Below are 21,570 nucleotides of genomic sequence, written 5' to 3'. Positions count from 1 at the left end.
TAAGATCCAGAGGGTCTGGGTCTTGGGGTTCCCCGGGCAAGGTCTTGGGGGGACCATAGTGTACCAGGCACTGGAATTCCTGGTTGGTGGCAGTGCTACAGGTTCAAAGCTGGTGATTTAGCTTAGAGCAATTCATGCTGGTACCCCATCTCTTGGACGCTAAGGTTCAGAGTGGGGAATTGTACCATGACACCCCTCCTCAAAATTCTTCATCGCACAAGAGCTGGGAAAGGGCCGAGCCAGTGAGCTGCCTACAACCCACCCCCGCCCCTGGGTGTCCAGAGTCAGGCCAGTCTGGGCTGAGCCACCTAATGAGCGCAGCCGGCCCCTGATTGGCTCCAGCGCCTGATTGGTGGGAAGACTCAGCAGACAGCAGCTCACCCAGCAGCAGTAGTAGGTTGGTGGCTGTGATAATGCCTGGGCCTGTGTGATGACCCCACTCTGATCCCGGTTCCTATTGCTGGCCCTGGGTTTATCCTGGGCTGTAATTCCTGATACCTGCTCCTGATCTCACCACTGTGCAAACAGCCCCCGTCCCCGTCATGGGCACTCTGCTTGTCTGTCAGACCCCTCCCCCATTCTCTGTTTAGCTGGGGGTGCGGGGGGCTGGGGTTATGGCCGGGGTACTGGGCTGGGGTGTCGGGTGCCAGGTTCACTTCCCTGCTCTGACACAGACTGGCTGGGCCCGGGTGACGAAGTTGGGGGGTTTCTTGTTGTGTTCACTGGTTTGCATGCGGGGGGGCTCACTGTGCCTGGGTGTTACTGGTTTAACGGGATGGCAGGAGAGGGAGTTTGTGGTTACAGAGGGCCAGCGATGGCCTGGAGGATGGAGACCCCAGGAGTCAGGAGTCACAGCCGGTTCTGGCCAGTGGGGGACAATGGGCTGCGGGGAGAGGACCCCGGTGACCAGCCGGTTCCGGCCAGAGTTTACGACCCTGTTTCCCTGGAGAGAAGCCAATGGACAGAGGGGCCTTGGGGCTGGGGATATCGGGGGCCCAGCTGGGAAGCAGGGGGGCCCTGGGCTGGACAGGGGGAGCAGGCAGAGCCCCCCTGGCTGCAGGGGGACTGGGATGTGCTGGGCTGAGGGAGGCCAGGCCTGAGGCTGGAGAGTTTCCTGTGCTGAGTTCAACCCTCAATAAACCCTCTTGTGTTACGCTTGCTGAGAGTCGCTGGGGGCTAGCGAATGGGGGAGGGCATTATCCCCTTCGGGGGGGTGTTGGTGTCACCTCGCAGGGGAGCCCAGGTAACTCTGTGTCTACTGGTGCAGGGATCGAGAGATCAGACCAGCCCCTTTTGCTCAGAAGAGCAGCCCTGTGTCTGTTCCCGGTGGCCGGGTGCACAGACAGGGCCCCTCCCTCGCCCCCATGTATGGTGTCAGAAATAACGATTGGCGATGGGTAAGTATGTGGCGGGACTGAGGACAATGGTGGCAGTGGAGAAGCATGAATAAAGTGGCTGTAGAAATTAACACAAAACAGGGAAACAGCCGCTTACAATGGGAGCACAAAGCTCAGGCCCAGAACCCAAAACACCCCGGCAATAACTGTGTAAAACTCCACTACAGATGTCGCACGGATGGCCTGAGCCACGCACATGCAGTCACTAGGATGGGCTGCGCCACTTGTTGGTGAGCACCGGCCTTTTCCGCTGTTGGTGACGGGAAAACATGATACGGTCCCAGCAAAGGTGGGAAACGGGCTGAGGTAAAATTGCTCTTGAGCTCGCCCTGTGGTGGGAAAAACCAGTTTGATCCAGTTGTTACTGGGCCAGGATGACAGGGCACGGCGGGGTACAAGATGGAGTTTACAAAATGGTGGTTCAGACTCCATTTTGAACTGCTGCTCTAGCCTTACAAATGACATACTGGGTTTAACATACACGTATTTTAATAAGTTTAACAGTCTAACAAATCACACCCAACAGAGGCCCAGGGGTCCAGAGCGCGTGGACTCCCTGAGGGGGCCCACGGCAGAAACAGACGTGCTAAGGCTCAGAGAGGTGCGGCTCCAGGTGGTGGAGGGGCCTGACCCTGAGAGAGAGTGAACCCCCGAGAAGGGCTGTTGCACTGAAGGGGTTCCCCCCACGGACTGCACGGGGCCATGAGTGGGCCCAACCTGGGAATCCGTGACAGCCCATCACTTGGCATCTCGGGTCCCCTCTGGGCAATGGAGATCCTGGCACTGCCGCCCCACAGCAGGGCCAGGCTTGGATGGGGGCGGGAGGGGGTACCAGGACAGCCTGTGACCAGGTAATCCACAGCCTGACTTGACCAGCGCCTCAGCAGGTGTTAGCCAGACCCAGATGGCTCCGGGGCAGAATAACACCCCTGGGCCCAGCCTAGGGACCCAGTCTGGGGCAGCGTCTGTGTCAGGCTGGCCCTGCCCCAGCTCGGCCCCCGGAGTGCTGGTGGGGGACAGGGGGCAGGGACGGTCCCAGGGAGACGTTGGTGCTGGGTGTGTCTGGGCCTCGCCCAGCGGTATCAGAACCCCTGATCTCCACCCTTTGCCCCGTGTTACAGCCGCTCCCGTGATCCACTGAAAGTGAAAGGGAATTTGCTGGGAGCCCTGCCAGCCAGCCTGGAGAAGGAGACAGTGAGCTGGGAACGGAGGGCAGGGACCAATGGCTGGGGGTCTCCTCAATCCCCCTCCTCCATCCTCGGGGTGGATGAATACAGACCCTGGTGTCCTGGGGCAGGGCAACGGTGCCCCAGCAGGGTCCGTGTGAATGACCCGGAGGTGCAGGGATTGTGTACACAGGAGAGGTGGGAGGGACAGGCTGTGTCGGGGGGCAGGGGGAAGACAGATGGGGCAACAAGGGAAGCTGCTTTCTGGCTGGCGTCTGTGTGCGGTGGGGGTGGGCATGTCTTGGGCTATGCGTGCTGTGGGAGGGGGGTCTGGCTACGAGGTCCGTTGGTGGGGGAGGGGGTCTGGCTACGGGTGCCGTGGTGCGGTGGGGTCGGGCTACGGGTGCTGTGTGTGCTAGTAGGAGTCTGGCTACGGGTGAGCATGTGTGGGGAGGGGTCTGGCTATGGGTGCAGGTGTCAGGAGGGGATCTAGCTATGGGTGCTGTGTGCAGGGGAGTCTGGCTATGGTGCAGTGTGAGGGGGGGCCTGGCTATGGGTGCAGTGGTAGGTGTGTGTCTGCTACGGGTGGGTGTGTTGTGGGGAGGGGGCCTGGCTATGGGTTGCTCGTGCTGGGGAGGAGGCGGGGGGCTGAGCTGGGCTTTCTGTGCAGATTGACCTGCCACAGCTCCGCCGTCTCTTCTCTGGCCAGCTCCACCCTTGGGAAAGCAGGGCCTGTGCGGCGCGGGGAACAGCAAGGAGTTCACCGCAGGCAGAACCCCGAAAGCCCCTGGAGCTGAGCCAAGGGGAAAAGGGCCTTCGAGGCTTGGTGGTGAGCAGGTCGCGCTCCTGGGCCGTGGCTGGAGGGGCAGAGACCTGCCTCAACCGGACAGAGACTTTGGGGTCCATCTGCACTGCAGGAAAAAACTCGCCAGGCAATCTGTGACGAAACTGGGAATGTGCCATGTTTTCTCTGACACGGTGTTTGGTGCCTCAGTGTCCCCTATTGCAGTTCTAAGTCTCTAGGTGTGGAATAAGAATGGTGATTGCGGTGAGCAAAAAGGGTCAATACCCACAAAATAGGGGAGGATAGCTCAGTGTTTGAGAATTCACCGGCTACCCAGGCGGTTGTGAGTTCAATCTTAAGGAGCCACTTAAGGGCTGGGGCAAAAATTGCTCGTGCTAGAAGCAGGGGCTGACTTGATGACCTTTACAAGACACCTTCCAGTCTGGAATGGCATTCTCACTTATTCTATTCTAAATGCCTGGCACACTCTGTCTCCTAGCAACTGATGCTCTGTGGCCCCTCCTCCTGCAAAGGTGCAGGTGAAGGTGTTGGATGAAAAGGATACAGGTGACCTCCTGGCCCGGAAAGGCTGGAGGAGCGAGCTGGAGGGGTTCGTCTGGAGCTGGCTGGGCAGAAGGGTGAAAGGTGCAGACCTGGGGGTCTGCTTCACTGCCCCGAATGGACCTGGCGAGGGGTCCTGTTTCCTGTACTCTACAAGCCTGTTTAGACTCTGTTCTGTCAGCGAAAACCTCTGTTTTGCTGGCTAGAGTCACGTCTGACTGCAAAGTGGGGGTGCAGAACCCTGTGGCTTCCCCAGGACCCGCTGGACGACTCGCTGTGGGAGCACACGAGGGGCAGGGCAGAGGATGCTGAATGCTCCAAGGAGAGACCCAGGAGGTGAAGCCGTGTGAGCTTCTTGCCCTGAACAAGTCTGCTCAAAGGGAGAGGAGGCTCCCCAGAGTCCTGCCTGGCTTGGTGGGGAGCAGTTCAGAGCATCGCCCGGGGACTCCGTGACAGCGGCGAGTCCCACAGCCCAGGTTGAGCGCCCTGGGCTCGCGCTTAGCGGCCTATTATCACCTTGGCCGACAGAGCCTAGGACTAGGGCGGCAAATCTGAGCACCAATGGAGGAGCTGCCCTCCCCTACTCCAGCTCGCCTCCACCTCCTCCATGAGCACGCCGCCGCGTCCTGTTTCTCTCCCCTCCCTCCCAGCGCTGGGGGAAGAGGTGGGGCCGGGGTGGGGATTTGGGGAAGGGATCCAGTCGGGGCAGGGAGGAGGCGGAGTTGGGGTGGGGACTTTGGGGAAGGGGTTGGAACGGAGGCGGGGAAAGGGTGGAATCAGGTGGGCAGGGTGGCAGTTATTTCAGGGCCTAGGGGCGGCAAAATCATTAATGCGCCACTGCTCGCGCTGCAGGGTCGCCAGTAGCAGTGTGGGAAACGACCCGGGTGCTGTAACCTGCTCACGCTGGGGTAACACCTGTTCAGTAGCAGGATCCCATGGCTAGATTCCTCTCTAATGCCTCTAAGCGCACTGGTGTGGGGACTGTTTCAGTGCTGATATTTACCGGGCAGGGATTTGTCAGCTTGTTCAAACTTCCCAAAGAAACCGCATGAACAGAACAGCCGGGTAGCCAGTCCCATGGGGCTGGAGCCCTGGCTCGGAGAGACAGCGAGAGGAACAGGTCTCAGGGCCTGGGCTTCAGCCTGGCTGGGAATATTTTTAGCCCTGCAGCCCAAGCCCTATGAACCAGAGTTAATAGATGTTGGCCCACTTGGTGCTGCGGGTTTCTTTTTGCAGTATGGATGTACCCCAAAGAGCTCGGTCCGCTCAGCTTAGCACAGAGAAGGTTCAGGGGGGATGGCAGGACCCTGGTCTAGAAGCGCCCATGTGAGGAACAAACTCTAGCAGCAGAAGGTCCTGTCCCCTAGCAAAGACAGAACCAGAGCCAGCAGCTGGGGAGCTGAAACGGGACATGCTCAGGCTAGGAAAGAGTCACTGTGTTTAATGGTGGGCAAGTGGGGTGGGGGGAGTTAATTCCTGGAACAACTCGCCAGGGAACAGGTGCTTCTGCAGCGCCTGGAGTCAGCGAAGAACAATCAGGCATCTCTCTGGAGGCACAGCTGGAGCTCTGCTGGACGGAGGACTCCCTGAAGCTCTTCTCCGGCCTGGGTTATACAATTGGCCAAACTGGCTGGGCATGAGGGGCCCTGCTGGCCATATCAGCTGGGATCCTACGACAAGGCTGTAAACTGTCCAGAGACATTTTTCAAGTGTGTCACGGAGTCCCCGGGCGATGCTCTGGAACTGCTCCCCACTAAGCCAGTCAGGACTTTGGGGAGCCTCCTCTCCCTTGGAGCAGACTTGTTCAGGGCAAGAAGCTCACACGGCTTCACCTCCTGGGTCTCTCCTTGGAGCATTCAGCATCCTCTGCCCCTCCGTGGGCTTCCCACAGCGAGGCCCACCCAGCGGGGTCCTGCGGGAAGCCAACAGGGTTCTGCAACCCCCACTTGCAGTCAGACATGACTCTTGAGCCAGCAAAACAGAGGTTTTATTCGATGACAGGACACAGTCTAAAACAGAGTGTAGATTACAGGTGCGAACCGAGACTCCCTCGGCCGGGTCCAATTTTGGGGGGACATAGTGAGCCAGACCCCCACAGGTCTGTACTCACTCCTTGTCCCCAGCAGCTCCTAACTCCCTCCGCCCTCCTCTCTGCTCAGCTCCTCTCCCGATGGTGAGGCAGCCCTGATCCCCTCACTTTCAGTTGGCCGTTTGGCAGAGGAAGGGGCCCAGCCCATCAGTATGCAAGACCAGAGTGCTACTGGCATTTAGGTGCACTGGTCCTTTGCTCTGCCCAGCAATCACACACCCTTATCCCACCACCTAGATACTTAAGATCTGCCTAGGGACACTGAGGCAACCAACACAGTATTCAGAGCAAACAGTAAGAACAGTCCCAGTTCGTCACAAAGTGGTTGGGGCCCTTGATTTTCATAAACGTCTGACAGCACCCACAGACCACAGACACCAACGCCCGCCTGCTGCAAGTCAAAGTCTTCCTCGCTTCAGCCGCCTCTCTCCAAAGAATGACAATTTCTTATCTGAAAGAAGCTGGTGGGTTTCACCGAGAAAACGCAGGGGTCCCCCAGTTGGAACATGCCTGACTGTTGGAGCTTGAGCTCTGCCCCAGGGGCATGCTGCCTGCAGGCTTGCTTGCAGCGCAGATCTCTCCCACCTGGGCTACAGGCATATTCCTTTATCTCACAGCAGTCGATAATCTGCTCCCTGTGAAGGTCACATCCTGGTCTCTAATAGCTAGAGATCAAACTGAAGCCCTGAAGCAGAAGGTTTAATATCCCTTCCAAAATGTTTGCATGAATCATTCTAAACTCTGGGTAATTCCTGTTCTCCAAGTGGACGTTCAATCCCCTTCAGAATCTGCTAAGTTCTATGGACCGACATCTGTTGCAGTGAGTTCCACAGTTGAATAACGTCTTGCCTTATATGACGAACTGGGAATGTTCTTTAATGTTGCTCTGAATACTGTGTTGGTGCCTCAGTGTCCCCTATGCAGTTCTTAATATCTAAGGTGGTGGATAAGGTGTGTGGATTGCTGCAGAGCAAAGGGCCAGTGCCCCTAAATGCCTGGCACTCTGTCTCCTAGCAACTGATGGCCTGGGCCCCTCCTCTGCAAAGGTGCCAGCTGAAGGTGTTGGAGACAAAGAGGTCAGGTGACCTCCTGGCCCGGGAAAGGGCTGAGCAGAGAGGAGGGGCTGGAGGGGGTCGTTAGTCTGGAGCTTGCTGGGGACGAGGAGTGAAGTGCAGACCTGGGGGTCTGGCTCACTGACCCCCAGAATGGACCGGCCGAGGGGTCCCGGTTGCTGTATCTACAAGCTCTGTTTTAGACCCTGTTCCTGTCATCAAAAAAAACCTCTGTTTTAGCTGGCTGGCTGAGAGTCACGTCTGACTGCAAAGTGGGGGTGCAGAACCCTGTGGCTTCCCCAGGACCCCGCCTGGGTGGGCTCGCTGTGGGAAGCACACGGAGGGGCAGAGGATGCTGAATGCTCCAAGGAGAGACCCGGGAGGTGAAGACGTGTGAGCTTCTTGCCCTGAAGCAAGTCTGCTCCAAGGGAGAGGAGGCTCCCCAAAGTCCTGACTGGCTTAATGGGGAGCAGTTCCAGAGCATCGCCCAGGGACTCCGTGACAACTGGTGGCCAAGTGGGATGTACTGCACCCCGTGGATGGCGCTTCTGCAGTAAGTGACTGGGGAGCAGTAAAACAAAGAGGGGATAATGAGGACCAGGCGTGCTGAAGGCAGAGAGGGACGGTTTCAGGGGCAGTTAACCTCTGGAAGTGTGTGACCAGCGAGAAGGACTGTTGGAGTAATGGGGTCCCCCTGAGGACTGCAGTGAGCAGTCTCAGGGGCGGAGGAGCTTGCCGCTCGACCCTGGGAGAGAGAAGGATTTTGCAGTAGCAGGGTTCCCCTGGGGATTGCAGGAGCAGTCCACGGGGCAGAGGAGTCTGCAGCTCGACCCTGGCAAAGAGGTGGTGATCACGAGAAGGGCTGGCACACCAGGGGTTCTTCCTGGAAACCATGGGGGAGCCAAGAGCACACAGGCCTGTGAGTCCAGAGCCACTTGGGAACGGAACGGTGAAGTGATGGCCTATCACCAGCTCCTTAAGAAGGACATTGTGATCCTGTGCACAAAGAGAGGTTACGCATGGGAAGTTCAACAAGGCACAGTTAATCGTGCAGTTGGAGGAGGAGGACCGCTCTGAGGAGCAGATTCCTGACCCAGATGGGGCTACAAGAGGATCTGGGAGCAGCTGGAGCAGCAGCCAGGCATCCCTGAGAGTCTGGTCCCCAACCAGACAAGGTCTTCACGATCTGGGTCCCCATCAGGGGATTGGAGACGGATGGGATTGGAGCAGAGCCCGAGAGAGCGAGAGGACCATGAGAGAGAGCAAGAGCCCTGAGGAAAAGCTGCAGGAGAAGCAGCAGCAGCATGGACTGGTGATGGTGGAGTGGAGAGACATAGGGGGCTGCCCAGGGGTCAGTGTGGGAAACACGCCTGCAGGGGCGAGACCTGGGACAGAGAGAACTGTGGTGGTGCAGCTGCAGATGCTGAGGGGACTGTGGGACCTGGGTGAAGGTCCCTGGGGTGAAGCCCCTCGCCCTGCCTATGGCCCGGATCCCTGTGCAGACGCAGGAGGGGTCCGGCTGGCTGGTCATTGGGGTTCTCCAGGATATCGGCTGGGAGGCCCTGTTGGGGGGTGACTGTCTCCCTTGGGACAGGATCCAGGCCCTGCTCCTGTAACTGCGAGGGTTTGAATTCAAATCCAGGGAACCAATTGGCTGGGATGGAAATGGTCAGTGAAAATGCAAATGACCTGGCTGGCAGTGGGGAGGGGCTGCTGGACTCAGGATACCTGCCTACCTGTAACCAGCCCCCTGGGACTGAGGGGGAGGGAGAGATGCTCCCCGCCCCCCTGCACACCGGAGAGGGGGCTCACGCTGGCTCTGATGCTGGGACCAGAGCAGAGAGCTCGCTGCCTGCCCCCACTGGGACAGCCAGGGCAGCGCTGAGCAGGGGGGAGCTGAGACCCCAGCTGAGTGGGGGGACACCCAGGCAGGGCAGGTCAGCTGCCAACCAGGTTTGCCTGGTCCAGACGTGCTGCTGGGAAATGATTACACAGCAGGGAGGAGCTACCAGGGACAGGCTCAGGGGGCTGTGACCCAGGCCCAGCCAGTGAGAGGGAGCAGGTCCCACTCCCTGCCCAGCAGCTGAATCCCAGACCGAGCTGCAGAGAGATCCCTCCTTGGAGAAGCTGAGGGAACTTGCTGGCCACAGCGCTGCAAACCCCCTTGGGAAGGCTGCAGGGACAGAGTCCTGTGGAGAAGGGATTCCTGTCCCGGGAATGGGCTCCCCAAGGGGAAGTAGAACTGAGGGGAATCAGGAGGCAGCTGGTGGTGCCCCAGGAATCCACAGGGTTCTTCCCTCTCCAAGCTGCTGGATGGGAGGAGAGTGAGGGGGACCCCTGGACCGGAAAGGGGAGGATTGGGAGGAGAAGGGGGAAGACCCCCTGGGGGATCTCTTCCCTGAGGTGGGAGCCAATCTCCCCATCAGGTGTTCCCCATTCAGAGTCACTGGGAAAGCAGCCCAGATCCTGGAGAGAGAGGTCAAGGACATGCTGGCTTTAGATGGGATCCAGCCGTTTTACAGCCCATGGGCCTCATCCGTGGGGCTGATCCCCAAGGAGACAGGATGGTCTGGTTTTATGGGGGCTATCAGAAGCTTAAAGCCATCACAGCGTCCGATGCCGACCCCATGCCTAGGCCTGGGGAGATTCTAGACAAGCAGAGGGGGATGGAGAACTTGGCCCTGGCAGACACTGATAACATGTGCATCTTTAGCCAGACCTGGGAGGAACAGGTGTCCCAGGTGAAGAGGGGGCTGGGCTGCCTCAAGAAGGTGGGACTGACGGTAAAAGCTGGAAAGTATAAGATGGGGATGGCAGAGGTGTTGTGTCTGGGCCACAAGGTGGGGAGCGGCTGCCCAAGCCCAGAGCTGGCCAAGGCCAAGATGGGGGCTCTTAACCAAGAGAGCCCAAATCGGCAGCCCAGAGTGCTGGGAGAAGACCCTGTCCCAGTTTAAACCCAGGAGTATTGGGGTGGCAAAAGGTACAGGGCTGCATAAACCTTCCCACATGCGGCCTGCAAGTGCCATCAAGCACACTCAAGCCTAAGAGAGGGCACAAAACTGGGAGGGCCTGGTGTAACTCACACAAGGAATGGGAGAGATGCTGGGGCATCCATGGGAACGTTGGTGGGTTCGAACTTCCCCAGGTCACTGGCTGGAGTGACCTGGCTCAGTTCGGTCTCGAAGGGGGGAGAGATGTGACGAACTGGGACTGTTCTTAATGTTTGCTCTGAACACTGTGTTGGTGCCTCAGTGTCCCCTGGCAGTTCTTAAGTATCTAGGTGGTGGATAAGGGTGTGTGATTGCTGCAGAGCAAAGGGCCAGTGCCCTAAATGCCTGGCACTCTGTCTCCTAGCAACTGATGGCCTGGGCTGGGCCCTCCTCTGCAAAGGTGCCAACTGAAGGTGTTGGAGACAAAGGATCAGGTGACCTCCTGGCCCGGGAAAGGAGCTGAGCAGAGAGGAGGGCTGGAGGGGGGTTAGTCTGGAGCTGGCTGGGACGAGGAGTGAAGTGCAGACCTGGGGGTCTGGCTCACTGCCCCCAGAATGGACCCGCCGAGGGGTCTCCAGTTCGCTGTATCTACAAGCTCTGTTTTAGACCCTGTTCCTGTCATCGAATAAACCTCTGTTTTGGCTGGCTGAGAGTCACGTCTGCAAAGTGGGGGTGTAGGACCCTATGGCTTCTCCAGGACCCCGCCTGGGTGGGCTCGCTGTGGGAAGCGCACGGAGGGGCAGAGGATGCTGAATGCTCCAAGGTCAGACCCAGGAGGTGAAGACATGTGAGCTTCTTGCCCTGAACAAGTCTTTTCCGAGGGAGAGGAGGCTCCCCAAAGTCCTGACTGGCTTTGTGAGGAGCAGTTCCAGAGCATCGCCCGGGGACTCCGTGACACCTTATTATGTGAACCAGCATTACAGGGGAACACATGGCTAACATTGAATCAGTGGGTAACACTTGCCTACATGCCTCTGTGAAAACACTCGCTAGGGGTCATGGATTCTGGCCTCCCCATGCCAGGCCACCTTGTTCACTGTTTGCTTTCTAGTTAATAATTATCCACACCTCATAAGAGAGCGAAGTCTCATGCCTCCCTGTGCTGCGGAGGTCTTGCATCACTCCCCTTTTTACCCAGGGGTCGCTCCCTTCCAGCAGAGCTGGACCTGGAGCCCAGGTCCTGCTGTGACAGACCCAAGTCTCTGGGGGTGACGTCTCAGCTGGACTGCAGGTCTGTGAGTGTCATGTGTGGTGCCTGATGCTTTGCAGCCCCAAGCAGGTAGCTAGCCCATAATAGCAACATAAATGAACATGTCATTCAGCTCCAAAGTGAACACCATGCTGCTAGAACTGGGGTGCCTCCTCCCTCTCCAAGCAATCGTTTCGAGCTCTCTGCAGAAATCAGAGTGTCAGTCACACTCCGGAGAATGTTTGGATGGTTTCCTTCATTCCTAGAAGGGCTGGAAACAGATTCTGCAGCAGGTTCCCAGTCTGCACTGGGTCCTGCCTGAAGTCAGAGACAGTTCCCAGGGCTGCAAACCAGTGTGGTTTATTTACCCATTTCTCTTTACAGGTGACCCACTGACGATATACACTCTGCCCTCCTCCTCCACTCTGGGCTCTGCAGCACTGCTGAAATGCCGGTTCAATATTGGGGGGCCAATCAATCTAACCGCCCTGCAGGTTCACTGGTATTTCTCAGATCAGAGCATGGCGCAGTACGACCGAGGAAAGGAAACATTCGCACCAGGGGTGAGCATCTCCAAGCAGGAGTTACTGATGGGGAATGCCTCCCTGGGGATGGAGAACGTACAAATATCGGACAAGGGGCAGTATAAATGTGTGGTCGGCTATGGTGCGGAGCAGCAGCAGAGCGAGACGACCCTCCGTGTGTTGGGTAAGGATGGCAGAAATGTCCCAGCCTAGAAACCATGAGTAGTCATTGTCCTGCTGCTGCTCAGGCTGGCAGGCCAGAGTGGCTCATGTGTGTGCGAACAAGGGAACATGAAAGACCTGGTGTGCGTGTATGTGCACCATGTGTGTACAGAGTCTCAGAATGGTGCAGCCATCATGGACGCAGCGTGTTCTACCCCTGCCACAGGAACGAGCCTGGTGCTGATGCAGTGGCCGGGGGCTCAGCCCCATGCAGGACAGTGATGGTCACTGAGCTAATGCTGCACTCACATTCTCTGCTTCTTGTTCCAGCTGCTCCAAGACTCTTCATCCCCCGGCGAGAGGCCAGGACAGACACAGCGACCTCCTTCCCGTGCCACGTGTGGGGATTCTACCCCCAGGACGTCACCGTCACGTGGCTGAGAGACAGGCGGGTTCTGACCAACGCCACCCACTCTGCCCCACAGAGGAACCCGGACGGGACCTTTAACCTCACCCTGACCTACACCTTTACCCCCACTGCGAGCGATTCCGGCAGCATCTTCTCTTGCCACGTCAGCCATGTGGCTCTGGTCCAGCCCCTGCGGGAGGAGTTCGTCCTGGCTGTCACAGGTGAGTCTGGGCTGTGGGAGGGCAGGATCCTGGAGTCCAGGCCCCCCTTTATCGCTGCCTGGTAGAGATTCGCATTGTCTCTTGTCCCCTCCATGCCCCCTACGCAGTAGCAGACTGACTCTGCTGGGATGGTGGCAGGGCGGGGGGGCTGGCACCTGGTGTGGGGCAGTGGGCACGAGGGACAACCCAGCCTGGAAGGAATGAGTAGTGGGGAGAGGCTGGAGGAGCCAATGGGAAGGAAGATCCCTGTGCAGCCAAAATACCCAGCACATGCCCCCCACCTGCCATCAGAGTCTGCTGCCCAGGGATGGATCCTTGGTCATGACTGATCCTGTGTATTATGGGCACGCCTGGGAGGGCCGATTGTGCCAGACACTGCCCAGACACAGAGGAGGACACGGTCCCTGCCTTGAGCAGCTTCCAGTCTAACCAGAGCAGGCAGACCCTGGGTGGGGGAAGGGGGCAGCCCTGAGGGGAGTGGTACATAATGAAGAGGATCGCTGGTCCCTGGTACAGAGCCATCGGGGTCACTTGGTCAGCTGGGTGTCACGGAGTGTGGGGGAGTCCAGCCTTGCCCCCCTCTGCTTGGTCCCCACAGTGACTTTTAGCCAGCCAGTAAAACAGAAGGTTTATTGGACAACAGGAAAGCAGGTTACAGCAGAGCTTGTAGGCCACAGTCAGGACCCCTCCATTTGAGTCCTTCTGGGCTTTCAGGGGGCTTGGATCCAGCTAGGATCCCTGATTCCGCCCACAGCCCCAACCCAATGAAAACTTATTCCTCTGCCAGCCCTTCTTTGTCTCTTTCCAGGCAAAGGTGTTAACTTCCTCCTCACCTAGTAGGTTACAGGCTCGGATATAGTCCTATCCCTAAAGTCCTCCCTGCTCTCCCATTCCCCACACAGCAGTCCTTACTCCATCACAGTGGGTGCAAGCAAGAGTTGCAGGACCCGTCCTGGGCAGCAGTTGACTGCGCGCGAAAGTTGTTGGGGTTATGGGGAAAATACTATACTAACTTCATTGAGGTCTGGGGTGCGTGTCAGGGCCTGCACGCCCGGCTTTCTGTGATCACAGGACTTCAGCAGCCAGTAAAGCAGAAAGTTTATTTTGGCCTTGGCTACACTGGTGGCTTTACAGCGCTGCAATTTCTTGCTCAGGGGTGTGAAAACAAACCCCTGAGCGCAGCAAGTTACAGTGCTCAACACGCCGTTAGTAAACAGTGCCCACAGCTTGGAGCGCTGGCTCCCAGTGCTACAAGCTAATCCCCACAGGAGGGGAGTACGTGCAGCGCAGGGAGAGCTCTCTCCCAGCCGTGGCGCCGCGACCACACAGCACTTCAAAGTGCTGCCGCGGGACCCCCAGCGCTCGGCAGCGCTCTCGCAGCAGCGCTTTGGAGTTTTGGTGCAGCCAAGACAGGTCTTGCAGGGTGGGCGGTCTGCGGTGGGGCCGGCTTAGGCTGTTCCACCAATTCCCTCCGATCGGGCCCTGCCTATAGGGCCTGGGCCCAAGTGAGAATTCCTTCCCTGGGGAGGCGCCTTTTTAATTTTTACTCACCTGGCGGTGCTCCGGGTCTCAGCGGACTTTGGTAGATGGGTTCTTCACTTGCTCTGGGTTTTCGGCGGCACTTCAGTGGTGGGTCCTTCAATGCCGCTGAAGACTGAGTGGAGTGATGACCCGCCCGAAGTGCCACAAGATTGCACCGTGAGTACAAGCCGTGGTTTTTTTTAGTGTTTTTTTTTTTTTTAGTCATCCCTGCCGGGGCCCATCGAAACTTTTCGAATTGGGCCCGCACTTCTAAGCTGGCCTGCTTGAGGCACAGACAACAGGATCCTCCCCGCTTAGGTCCATCTTGGGGTCCAGGAGCACCACAGCCCTATGGTGGGGGGGGGTCAGAGCCCTGTCTGTGCTTCCTCGCTCCATCCCCGCCAGCTTCCTGAACTTTTCCCGCGCGTTCTCCCCAGGCCTCTTGTTCAGCTTCTCGGGCAGAGGTGTCCCCTGGTCTCTAACCCCCTCCTGGGTTCTCACGTTACCTGCTCAGGTATCCTCCCTCCAGCCAGTCTCCCCTCCCCCAGTGCAGATCGTCCTCCCAGGCCTACCTCCCCCCACTCAGCATTCACAGCCCACAGTAAGAACAGTCCCAGTTCGTCACATCTCTCCCCCCTTCGAGACCGAACTGAGCGGGGTCACTTCAGCCAGTGACCTGGGGAAGTTCGAACCCACCAACATTCCCAGGGATGCCCCAACATCCCTCCCATTCCTGGGTGAGAATTACAGCAGGCCCTTCCAGTTTCCTGCCCCCCTTTAGGTCGGGGGTGCTCCATGGCACTCGTAGTTCACAGGTGGGAAGGCTTATGCATCCTGTGCCCTTTCCCCACCCCAGTACCCCTGGTGTTCAAGCTGGGCTGGGGTCTTCTCCCCGCGTTCCTGTCTGGGGGGCTGTAGTTCGGGCTCTCTTGGTTCAGAGCCCCCCTTTTGACCCTGGCCCCCTCTGGAAAGGCTCCTTTGTGCTGGGCAAGGGTCCTATAGCCATTTTCCCCTTGTCCTGGGCCTTCCTCACCCTCTGGCAGGGGTCACAGGATTGGCAGTACTGCCGGACATGGGTAAAGACCCCAGGCCAGTAAAAGTTCCGTACGCCAGGTTCCCTGGTGCCCTGAGAGGGGGATGTCATGGGCCTGGCACAGCAGCTGGCGGCGATACTTCCGGGGTACCACCAGATGCCTCCTGATCCCCTGGACTCCATTTTCCCTGGGGGAGCCCATTCTCGGTACAGGAACCCCTTCTCCCACAGGAACCTCTCCTTGCAACCTCTCCTCATGGTCTGTGCCGCACTGAGGTTAGCCAAGTCCCTGGGCTTCCGCAAGGAGGGATCTTTCTGCAACTCAGCCTGGAACTCAGCAGCTGGGACAGGGATGGGGACTGGCTCCCTCTCTGTGACTGGGTCGGAAGCCACAGCCCCCCTGAGCCTTTTCCTTGGGGGCTCCCTCCCCACATGGGTAGGGTTCTGTGCCTCTGGTGTGATATCTTTTCCTAGGTCAGGGCGTAGTGACCCTTGCTGGCTCAGCTATGGGTCACGACCAGGGCACCCTGGGGGTTGCTTGGCCAGTTCTCCATGTCCCCCAACATCAATACCTCAGTGGGCAAATGCGGGTGGACCCCCACGTCCTTAGGGCTCTCCTTGGCCCCCCACTTCAGGTGTACCCGCGCCATGGGCACCTTGAATGGAGTCCTGGCCACTCCCATCACGGTCAGGAAAGTGCTAGGCATCACCCGATCTGGGGCCACCACCTTGAGCCAGGCCAGTGTCACCTCAGCACCCATGTCCCAGTATCCATTGACCTTCCTCCCATCCACCTCCAAGGAAACAAGACACTCGCTCCACAGGGACAGCCCTGCGCCCACCCTGTAAACTGAGAACTTGGTGTCCGGAGCATCCAGCCCCCCAGAGGAGCTGACCTAGGCTCTCTTCTGTCCTGAGCAGTTAAGCTGCCAGCCCCCCTTGCCTGGGAAGCCTGCCTCTCTTCCGGCTGGCCCTCTACCCAGTTAACCCTCTGTGGGTTTGGTCTGCTCAGTCTGTCCTTGAGCCTGAGGCACTGGGTCCGAATGTGGCCTCTTTGGCCACAGTAATAGCAACCCATGTCCCATTGGTCCCCTTGAACCGGTCGGTTGGCCCTGATGCTGGGCGTTCCCCTTGGGAGGAGGTTCTCCCTATTCCCCCTTTGGGAGGTCCCAGGATGACTCTCTCTCTGCGTCGTGGCGGGCCTGTTCCTTTGGGACTCCTCCCTGCCACCCCTGACTGGCTCTTCACAAACTCATCAGCCAGCCGCCCTGCATGTCGTGGGTTCTCTGGCTTTTGGTCCCTCAACCACAGCCTCAGGTCGGGTGGGCACCGCTCATACAGTTGCTCCAGTACCTTCGTCTGGGCATCATCGGCCCACTTACTGGCATACCCCTCCATGCGGACAGCTAGTTGCAGATATGAGACCTCAGGGGTTTTATGCTGATCCCGGAACCTTTCCTGGTACATCTCAGGAGTCAGCCCAAACTCACGCAGCAGGGCCTGCTTGAATAGTTCATAGTCCCCTTTTTCCACCCCCTCCAGTTGGCGGTACAATGCCACGGCCTTGGGGTCCCGTAAGGGGATGAGAACCCGGAGACTGTCCTCAGGATCTACCTGGTGCAGCTCGCTGGCCTTCTCAGAGGCATCCAGGAAGTCATCCATGTCCTCTCCCTCCTTATGCTGGGCCAGGATGCACTTATCAAAGCTCCGTGCAGTCCTGGGCCCCCCCTCACTCACTGCAGCTGGGGGCCCACTGCCCCTCAGCCTCGCCAGATCCAGTTCATGCTGCCTCTGTCTCTCTTCATGTGTCCTCTGTCTCTTTTTCTCCTCCAGTTCATGCTGCCTCTGCCTCTAGGTGACGGAGCAGGAGGCAGGGCAGATTTGACCTGGGAATGTTGCAGAGGAGTTACATTGGGGATGGGGGACTTCCCTTGAAGGAAGCTACCTGAGCTGTAACCTGAGCCAGGAGGGGGGAAGAAGTGACACCTGCCTTGGAGACTGAACAAAGGAGAGGAGGAACAGTGGGGAGGGGGAGAGAGAACTGCTGGAGGAGTTTTTGTTTTCAATCTTGGACTTGGGGGTGCAACGCAAGGAACCCCAAGCTGGGGTCTAAGCTCCCTGAACCTAGACTTTGGTATACCTAGACTTTAGTAAGGCATTTGATACGGTCTCGCATGATATTCTGATCAACAAACTAGGCAAATACAACTTAGATGGGGCTACTATAAGGTGGGTGCATAATTGGCTGGATAACCGTACTCAGAGAGTGGTTATTAATGGTTCCCAATCCTGCTGGAAAGGTATAACAAGTGGGGTTCCGCAGGGGTCTGTTTTGGGACTGCTCGTTCAATATCTTCATCACGACTTAAATATTGGCATAGAAAAATAACGCTTTATTAGTTTTGCAAGATTGATACCAAACTGAGGGGATTGCAAACTGCTTTGGAGGACAGGGTCATAATTCAAAAATGATCTGGACAAATTGGAGGAAATGGTCCTGAGGTAAACCGATGAAGGTTGAACAAAGACAAATGCAAGTTCTCCCACTTAGGAGGAACAATCAGTTTTCACAGTACAGAATGGGAAGAGACTCGCGTTTAGGAAGGAGTACGGCAGAAAGGGATCTGGGGGTTTATAGTGGGACCACAAGCTTTATTAATATGAGTCACCAGTGTGAATGCGTGCAAAAAAAGCAAATGCTGATTCTGGATGCATTAACAGGTGTGTTGTAACAAGACACGAGAAGTCAAAATTCTTACCACTCCTACTCTGTGCCTGGTTAGCCTCAACTGGAGTAATTTGTGTCCAGTTCTGGGCACCATCATTTCAAGTAAGATTTGTGGAGAAATTGGAGAGGGTTCAGAGAAGAGCACAAGAATGATTAAAGTTCTTGAAGAACATGACCTATGAAGAAAGAACTGAAAGAACTGGTTTGTTAGTTTGGAAAAGAGAAGACTGAAGTGGGGACATGATAACAGTTTTTCAGGTATCTAAGAGGTGTCCCATAAAGGAGGAGGGAAACAATTGTTCACTTAGAAGGGCTAAGGAAGAACCAGGAAGTGATGGGCTTAAAACTGCAGCAAGGGAGATTTAGGTTGGACATCCAGGAAAAAAAGTTCCTAACCTGTCAGGGTCGGATGGACATGGAATAAAGATGCCGACTTCGGGAGTTGGTGAATCCTCCATTCTCTGGAGATATTAAATTTGAGTAGATTAAAGAATCAAATGTCTAATCAGGATAGTCCATAGACAGTCATGGTCCTGTTCGTAGGGCAGAAGGAACTGACTCGATGATCTCTCCGAGGTCCCTTCCAATCCTAGAATCTATGAAATAAACCCCCGAGAAGAACTTGATTGAGGGGTTCTGGTGTACGACAAGCCCTGCTTGGAACTGTGTTCCTGTCGTCTAATAAACATTCTGTTTTATGGCTGCTGAGAAGTTCATGGTGGAACGCAGGAAGCTGGGGGTGCCAGGGGCCCTGACTCCCCCACACTCCATGACACTCTCCTTCGTGGCTGCCTCTGTTCGGTCACCACTTTCTCTCCTAGTTCACATCTGTCCCTCCTGTCTCTCATATCTTCCAAGCTCTCTCAGTTTAGCTCCTTCTCCAATTCCAGCCACTTCCACTCCACGGATGTGAGCGTCCCCGGGACGATCCCCTTTGCTGGGGGATGAGCTTCACTGGGAGGATCCCTGCTGCCCTGGGGGGTACGGTGCCTCGTATTCCTGGCTCCCCTCGCCCTTCCCCCCTAGGCGAGGTAAGGACTAAAGAAGGGGGTCTCGGGAAGCCCTCAGCCGCCCGGCTTGCACACTCCCAGCGGGGACAGACATGGTGCCTGTGGCTGCATCTTCGCCAGGCCTGCTTCCCTCAAATGAGACAGGGCTGCCGTCCTCCCTCTCCACCCACGGCAAATCAGCTGGTTCCTTGGTGAGCCTCCCCGTGCGCAGCCCCTCTGCTTGCCCACAGCTCAGCAGGTCACACTCTGCGCCGCTTTGGCATAACATCTTCCTGCCCTGGCCACTCACAGGTTGGGGTGCTCGTGTGTCCCCCCCAACTGGTTCCAGGGGGGAACCCTAGTGCACCAGCCCTTCTTGAAGGTACACCCTTCTCTGCGGCAACGGCGTCGAGCTGCCAGACACCTCTCCGCCCTGGGACACTCGCATCGCAAATTCCCGGCGACCCTCGTTTCCCTGAAAGTCCTTCTCACTGGGCACACACTCCAGGGTTAATCACCCCTTCGTTTAAAATCTTTGCTCGGGCCAGGTCACTTAACTGCAGGGAAGCTCCATGGCCACGGGGTGCAGTATCTCCCGCCACTGCCACCAGTTGTCACGGAGTGTGGGGGAGTCCGCCCCTGCACCCCTCCTCCTGGGACTGACAGTGACTCTCAGCCAGCCAGTAAAACAGAAGGTTTATTGGACACAGGAACGCAGGTTACAGCAGAGCTTGCAGGCACAATCAGGACCTCTCCATTGAGTCCTTCTGGGCTTTCAGGGTGCTTGGATCCCAGCTAGGATACCCTGAATTCCGCCCCACAGCCCCAAACCCAAACTCAAAAACTACTTCCCTCCTGCCCCTCCCTTGCTTTGTCCTCCTTCCCGGGCCCAGGTGTTGACCTTTCCCCCCCCTTACCTAGCTCACGTTACAGGCTCTGGTATCGTCCATCCTCTAAAGTCCGCCCCTGCTCTCCCATCCCCCACACAGACAGCCCCTACTCCACCACACAAGCCCCCTCCCAGTCAGGTAAGGGGCAGCAGCTTGCCCACCCCAGTGGGCACAGGGGGGCATCGCTCATTGAGGGCTCCTGCAGATGTCACTGCCCAGGGCCGGGTACAAAGGGGGAGGGTGCAGCCTCTGCCCAGTGCCCCCTGTGCTTGGTGGAGAGGGAGAGGAGCATTCGGGGAGCTTCCCCAGTCCCCGGGGAGCCATTCTGGTTCCATCTCCGTGGGGTGTGTGGCATTTCCTCCCTCCTGCTCTGTGGGGTAAGCACACACTGGCTGCCCAGGCACCACCGCCGAGGTCTGTGTTGGCTACAGGGTGACGGGACCTCCCGGTTTGACCAGGACAGTCCCTTTTGCAAGCCCTGTCCCCATCATCCTGACTTTTGGCAGAAGGAGGCATTTGTCTCCTTTGCTCTGGCCAATGTGCTCAGCTGGGACAAATGCCCACTTTCTTCAAAAAAGTGGGGTGTGGGGGAACATGCTGGGAGGGGGGGAGGTGGGCAGCGATACCAGCTGCGTGGGGGAATGGGAGACGGCTTCAGCTAGCCCCATGTGGTGTCCCGGTTTCCCTTTGTGTCACCCTAGCTACAGCCCGTCATGCTGGGCACTGCTCGGCCGTGCCTGGCCTGCACCCGGTGTACCTGCCTCTGCTCCCCCCGACGCCACCACCCGGCGCCTCCTTCCCTAGCAGCTGGAGGAACCCAGTGCTGCCGGGGGGCTCTGGGCCAGGCAGACCCAGAGTGGGCTTCAGCACAGCTTGAAATCTGCCCACCCTGGCAGGGGTGTGATGGAGTAGGGGCTGTCTGTGTGGGGGATGGGAGAGCAGGGGATGTCTTTAGGTGAGGGACAGGATTTACGCCTGTAACCTGAGTCAGGCGGGGGTGGTGGTGAGCACCTTGGCTGAGGAAATGGGACAAAGGGATCGGCCAGCGGGAGGAGGGGCAGGTCAGTTTGGGTTGTGGGGCTGTGTGGGTGGAATTCAGGGTATCCTAAGCTGGGATCCAAGCCCCCTGAAAGCCCAGAAGGACTCGACTGAGGGGTCCTGCTTGTGCCTCCAAGCTCTGCTGTATCCTGCATTCCTGTGTCCAATAAACCTTCTGTTTTACTGGCTGGCTGAGAGTCACTGGGAGTCCCAGAAAGAGGGGTGCAGGGCCGGACTCCCCCAGACTCCGACATCCCCTGCTCTTCCATTTCCTACACAGACAGCCCCTACTCCATCACAAGGGGCCACCCCGGGACGGGGCCCAGTGGGGAATCGGGGGACATGGGTGGGGGTGAAGCCCAGGACAAATGACTGTGGGAAGAAGAATTGGACCCGTCCCTGCACCCCCTACAGGGGCTGGAGCCACCGGGGATAAGGACACGCGGCCACTGACTGGCAGCAGAACACAGGGTGTGGGACGAGCGTTTTATTCCTTATCCGCGCGCTGCAGCTGGCACCGTGCTGGGAGCTGATCACACACCGCGCAGCCCCCTCCTGACACGTGAAATAACAGCCCCCCATGGACCCCCCCCCACCCTCACTGTCCCCGCCGAGCTCGCTACCCGGGGTCTCCCAGTGGCACAGCCAGCAGAGCAGGCAAATAGACCCCCCTGTGAGTACCCAGCCATCAGCCCCTGTACCCAGCCGGCTTTCCCCATCTGACACCCAGCCCCTGGCAGCCCCAGTGGTTCGACACAGCCCTTAGCCCCTTAGGGGAGATGGGCCTGTATCCCCATTTCCACTCAGGATCCCGCCCCCCCCCTTCC

At 57.8% G+C, this 21,570-nt stretch overlaps 1 protein-coding gene across 2 annotated transcripts in view; it reads left to right on the top strand.

Annotated features, from left to right (window-relative positions):
- The window catches only part of LOC116823367 (natural cytotoxicity triggering receptor 3 ligand 1-like), a 19,969-nt gene extending 1,441 nt beyond the window's left edge, over nt 1-18,528 (top strand). The window contains exons 2-4 of one of the 2 annotated variants that reach the window (XM_075064725.1): nt 11,613-11,936; nt 12,245-12,544; nt 16,932-18,528. In XM_075064725.1, the coding sequence (XP_074920826.1) occupies nt 11,613-11,936; nt 12,245-12,544; nt 16,932-16,957 (650 nt within the window). In that variant the 3' untranslated portion in view covers nt 16,958-18,528. Of the gene's footprint in view, nt 1-11,612; nt 11,937-12,244; nt 12,761-16,931 lie in introns of those variants that run through there. The other variant, XM_075064724.1, reaches the window with a different exon arrangement.
- Nucleotides 18,529-21,570: the final 3,042 nt, after the last annotated feature.

Source organism: Chelonoidis abingdonii, chromosome 4 (genome assembly GCF_003597395.2).
Source record: "Chelonoidis abingdonii isolate Lonesome George chromosome 4, CheloAbing_2.0, whole genome shotgun sequence".
Taxonomy (NCBI): domain Eukaryota; kingdom Metazoa; phylum Chordata; order Testudines; family Testudinidae; genus Chelonoidis; species Chelonoidis abingdonii.
The sequence above is the reverse complement of the archived record's forward strand: the minus strand, read 5'-3'. Positions and strand labels throughout refer to the sequence as shown.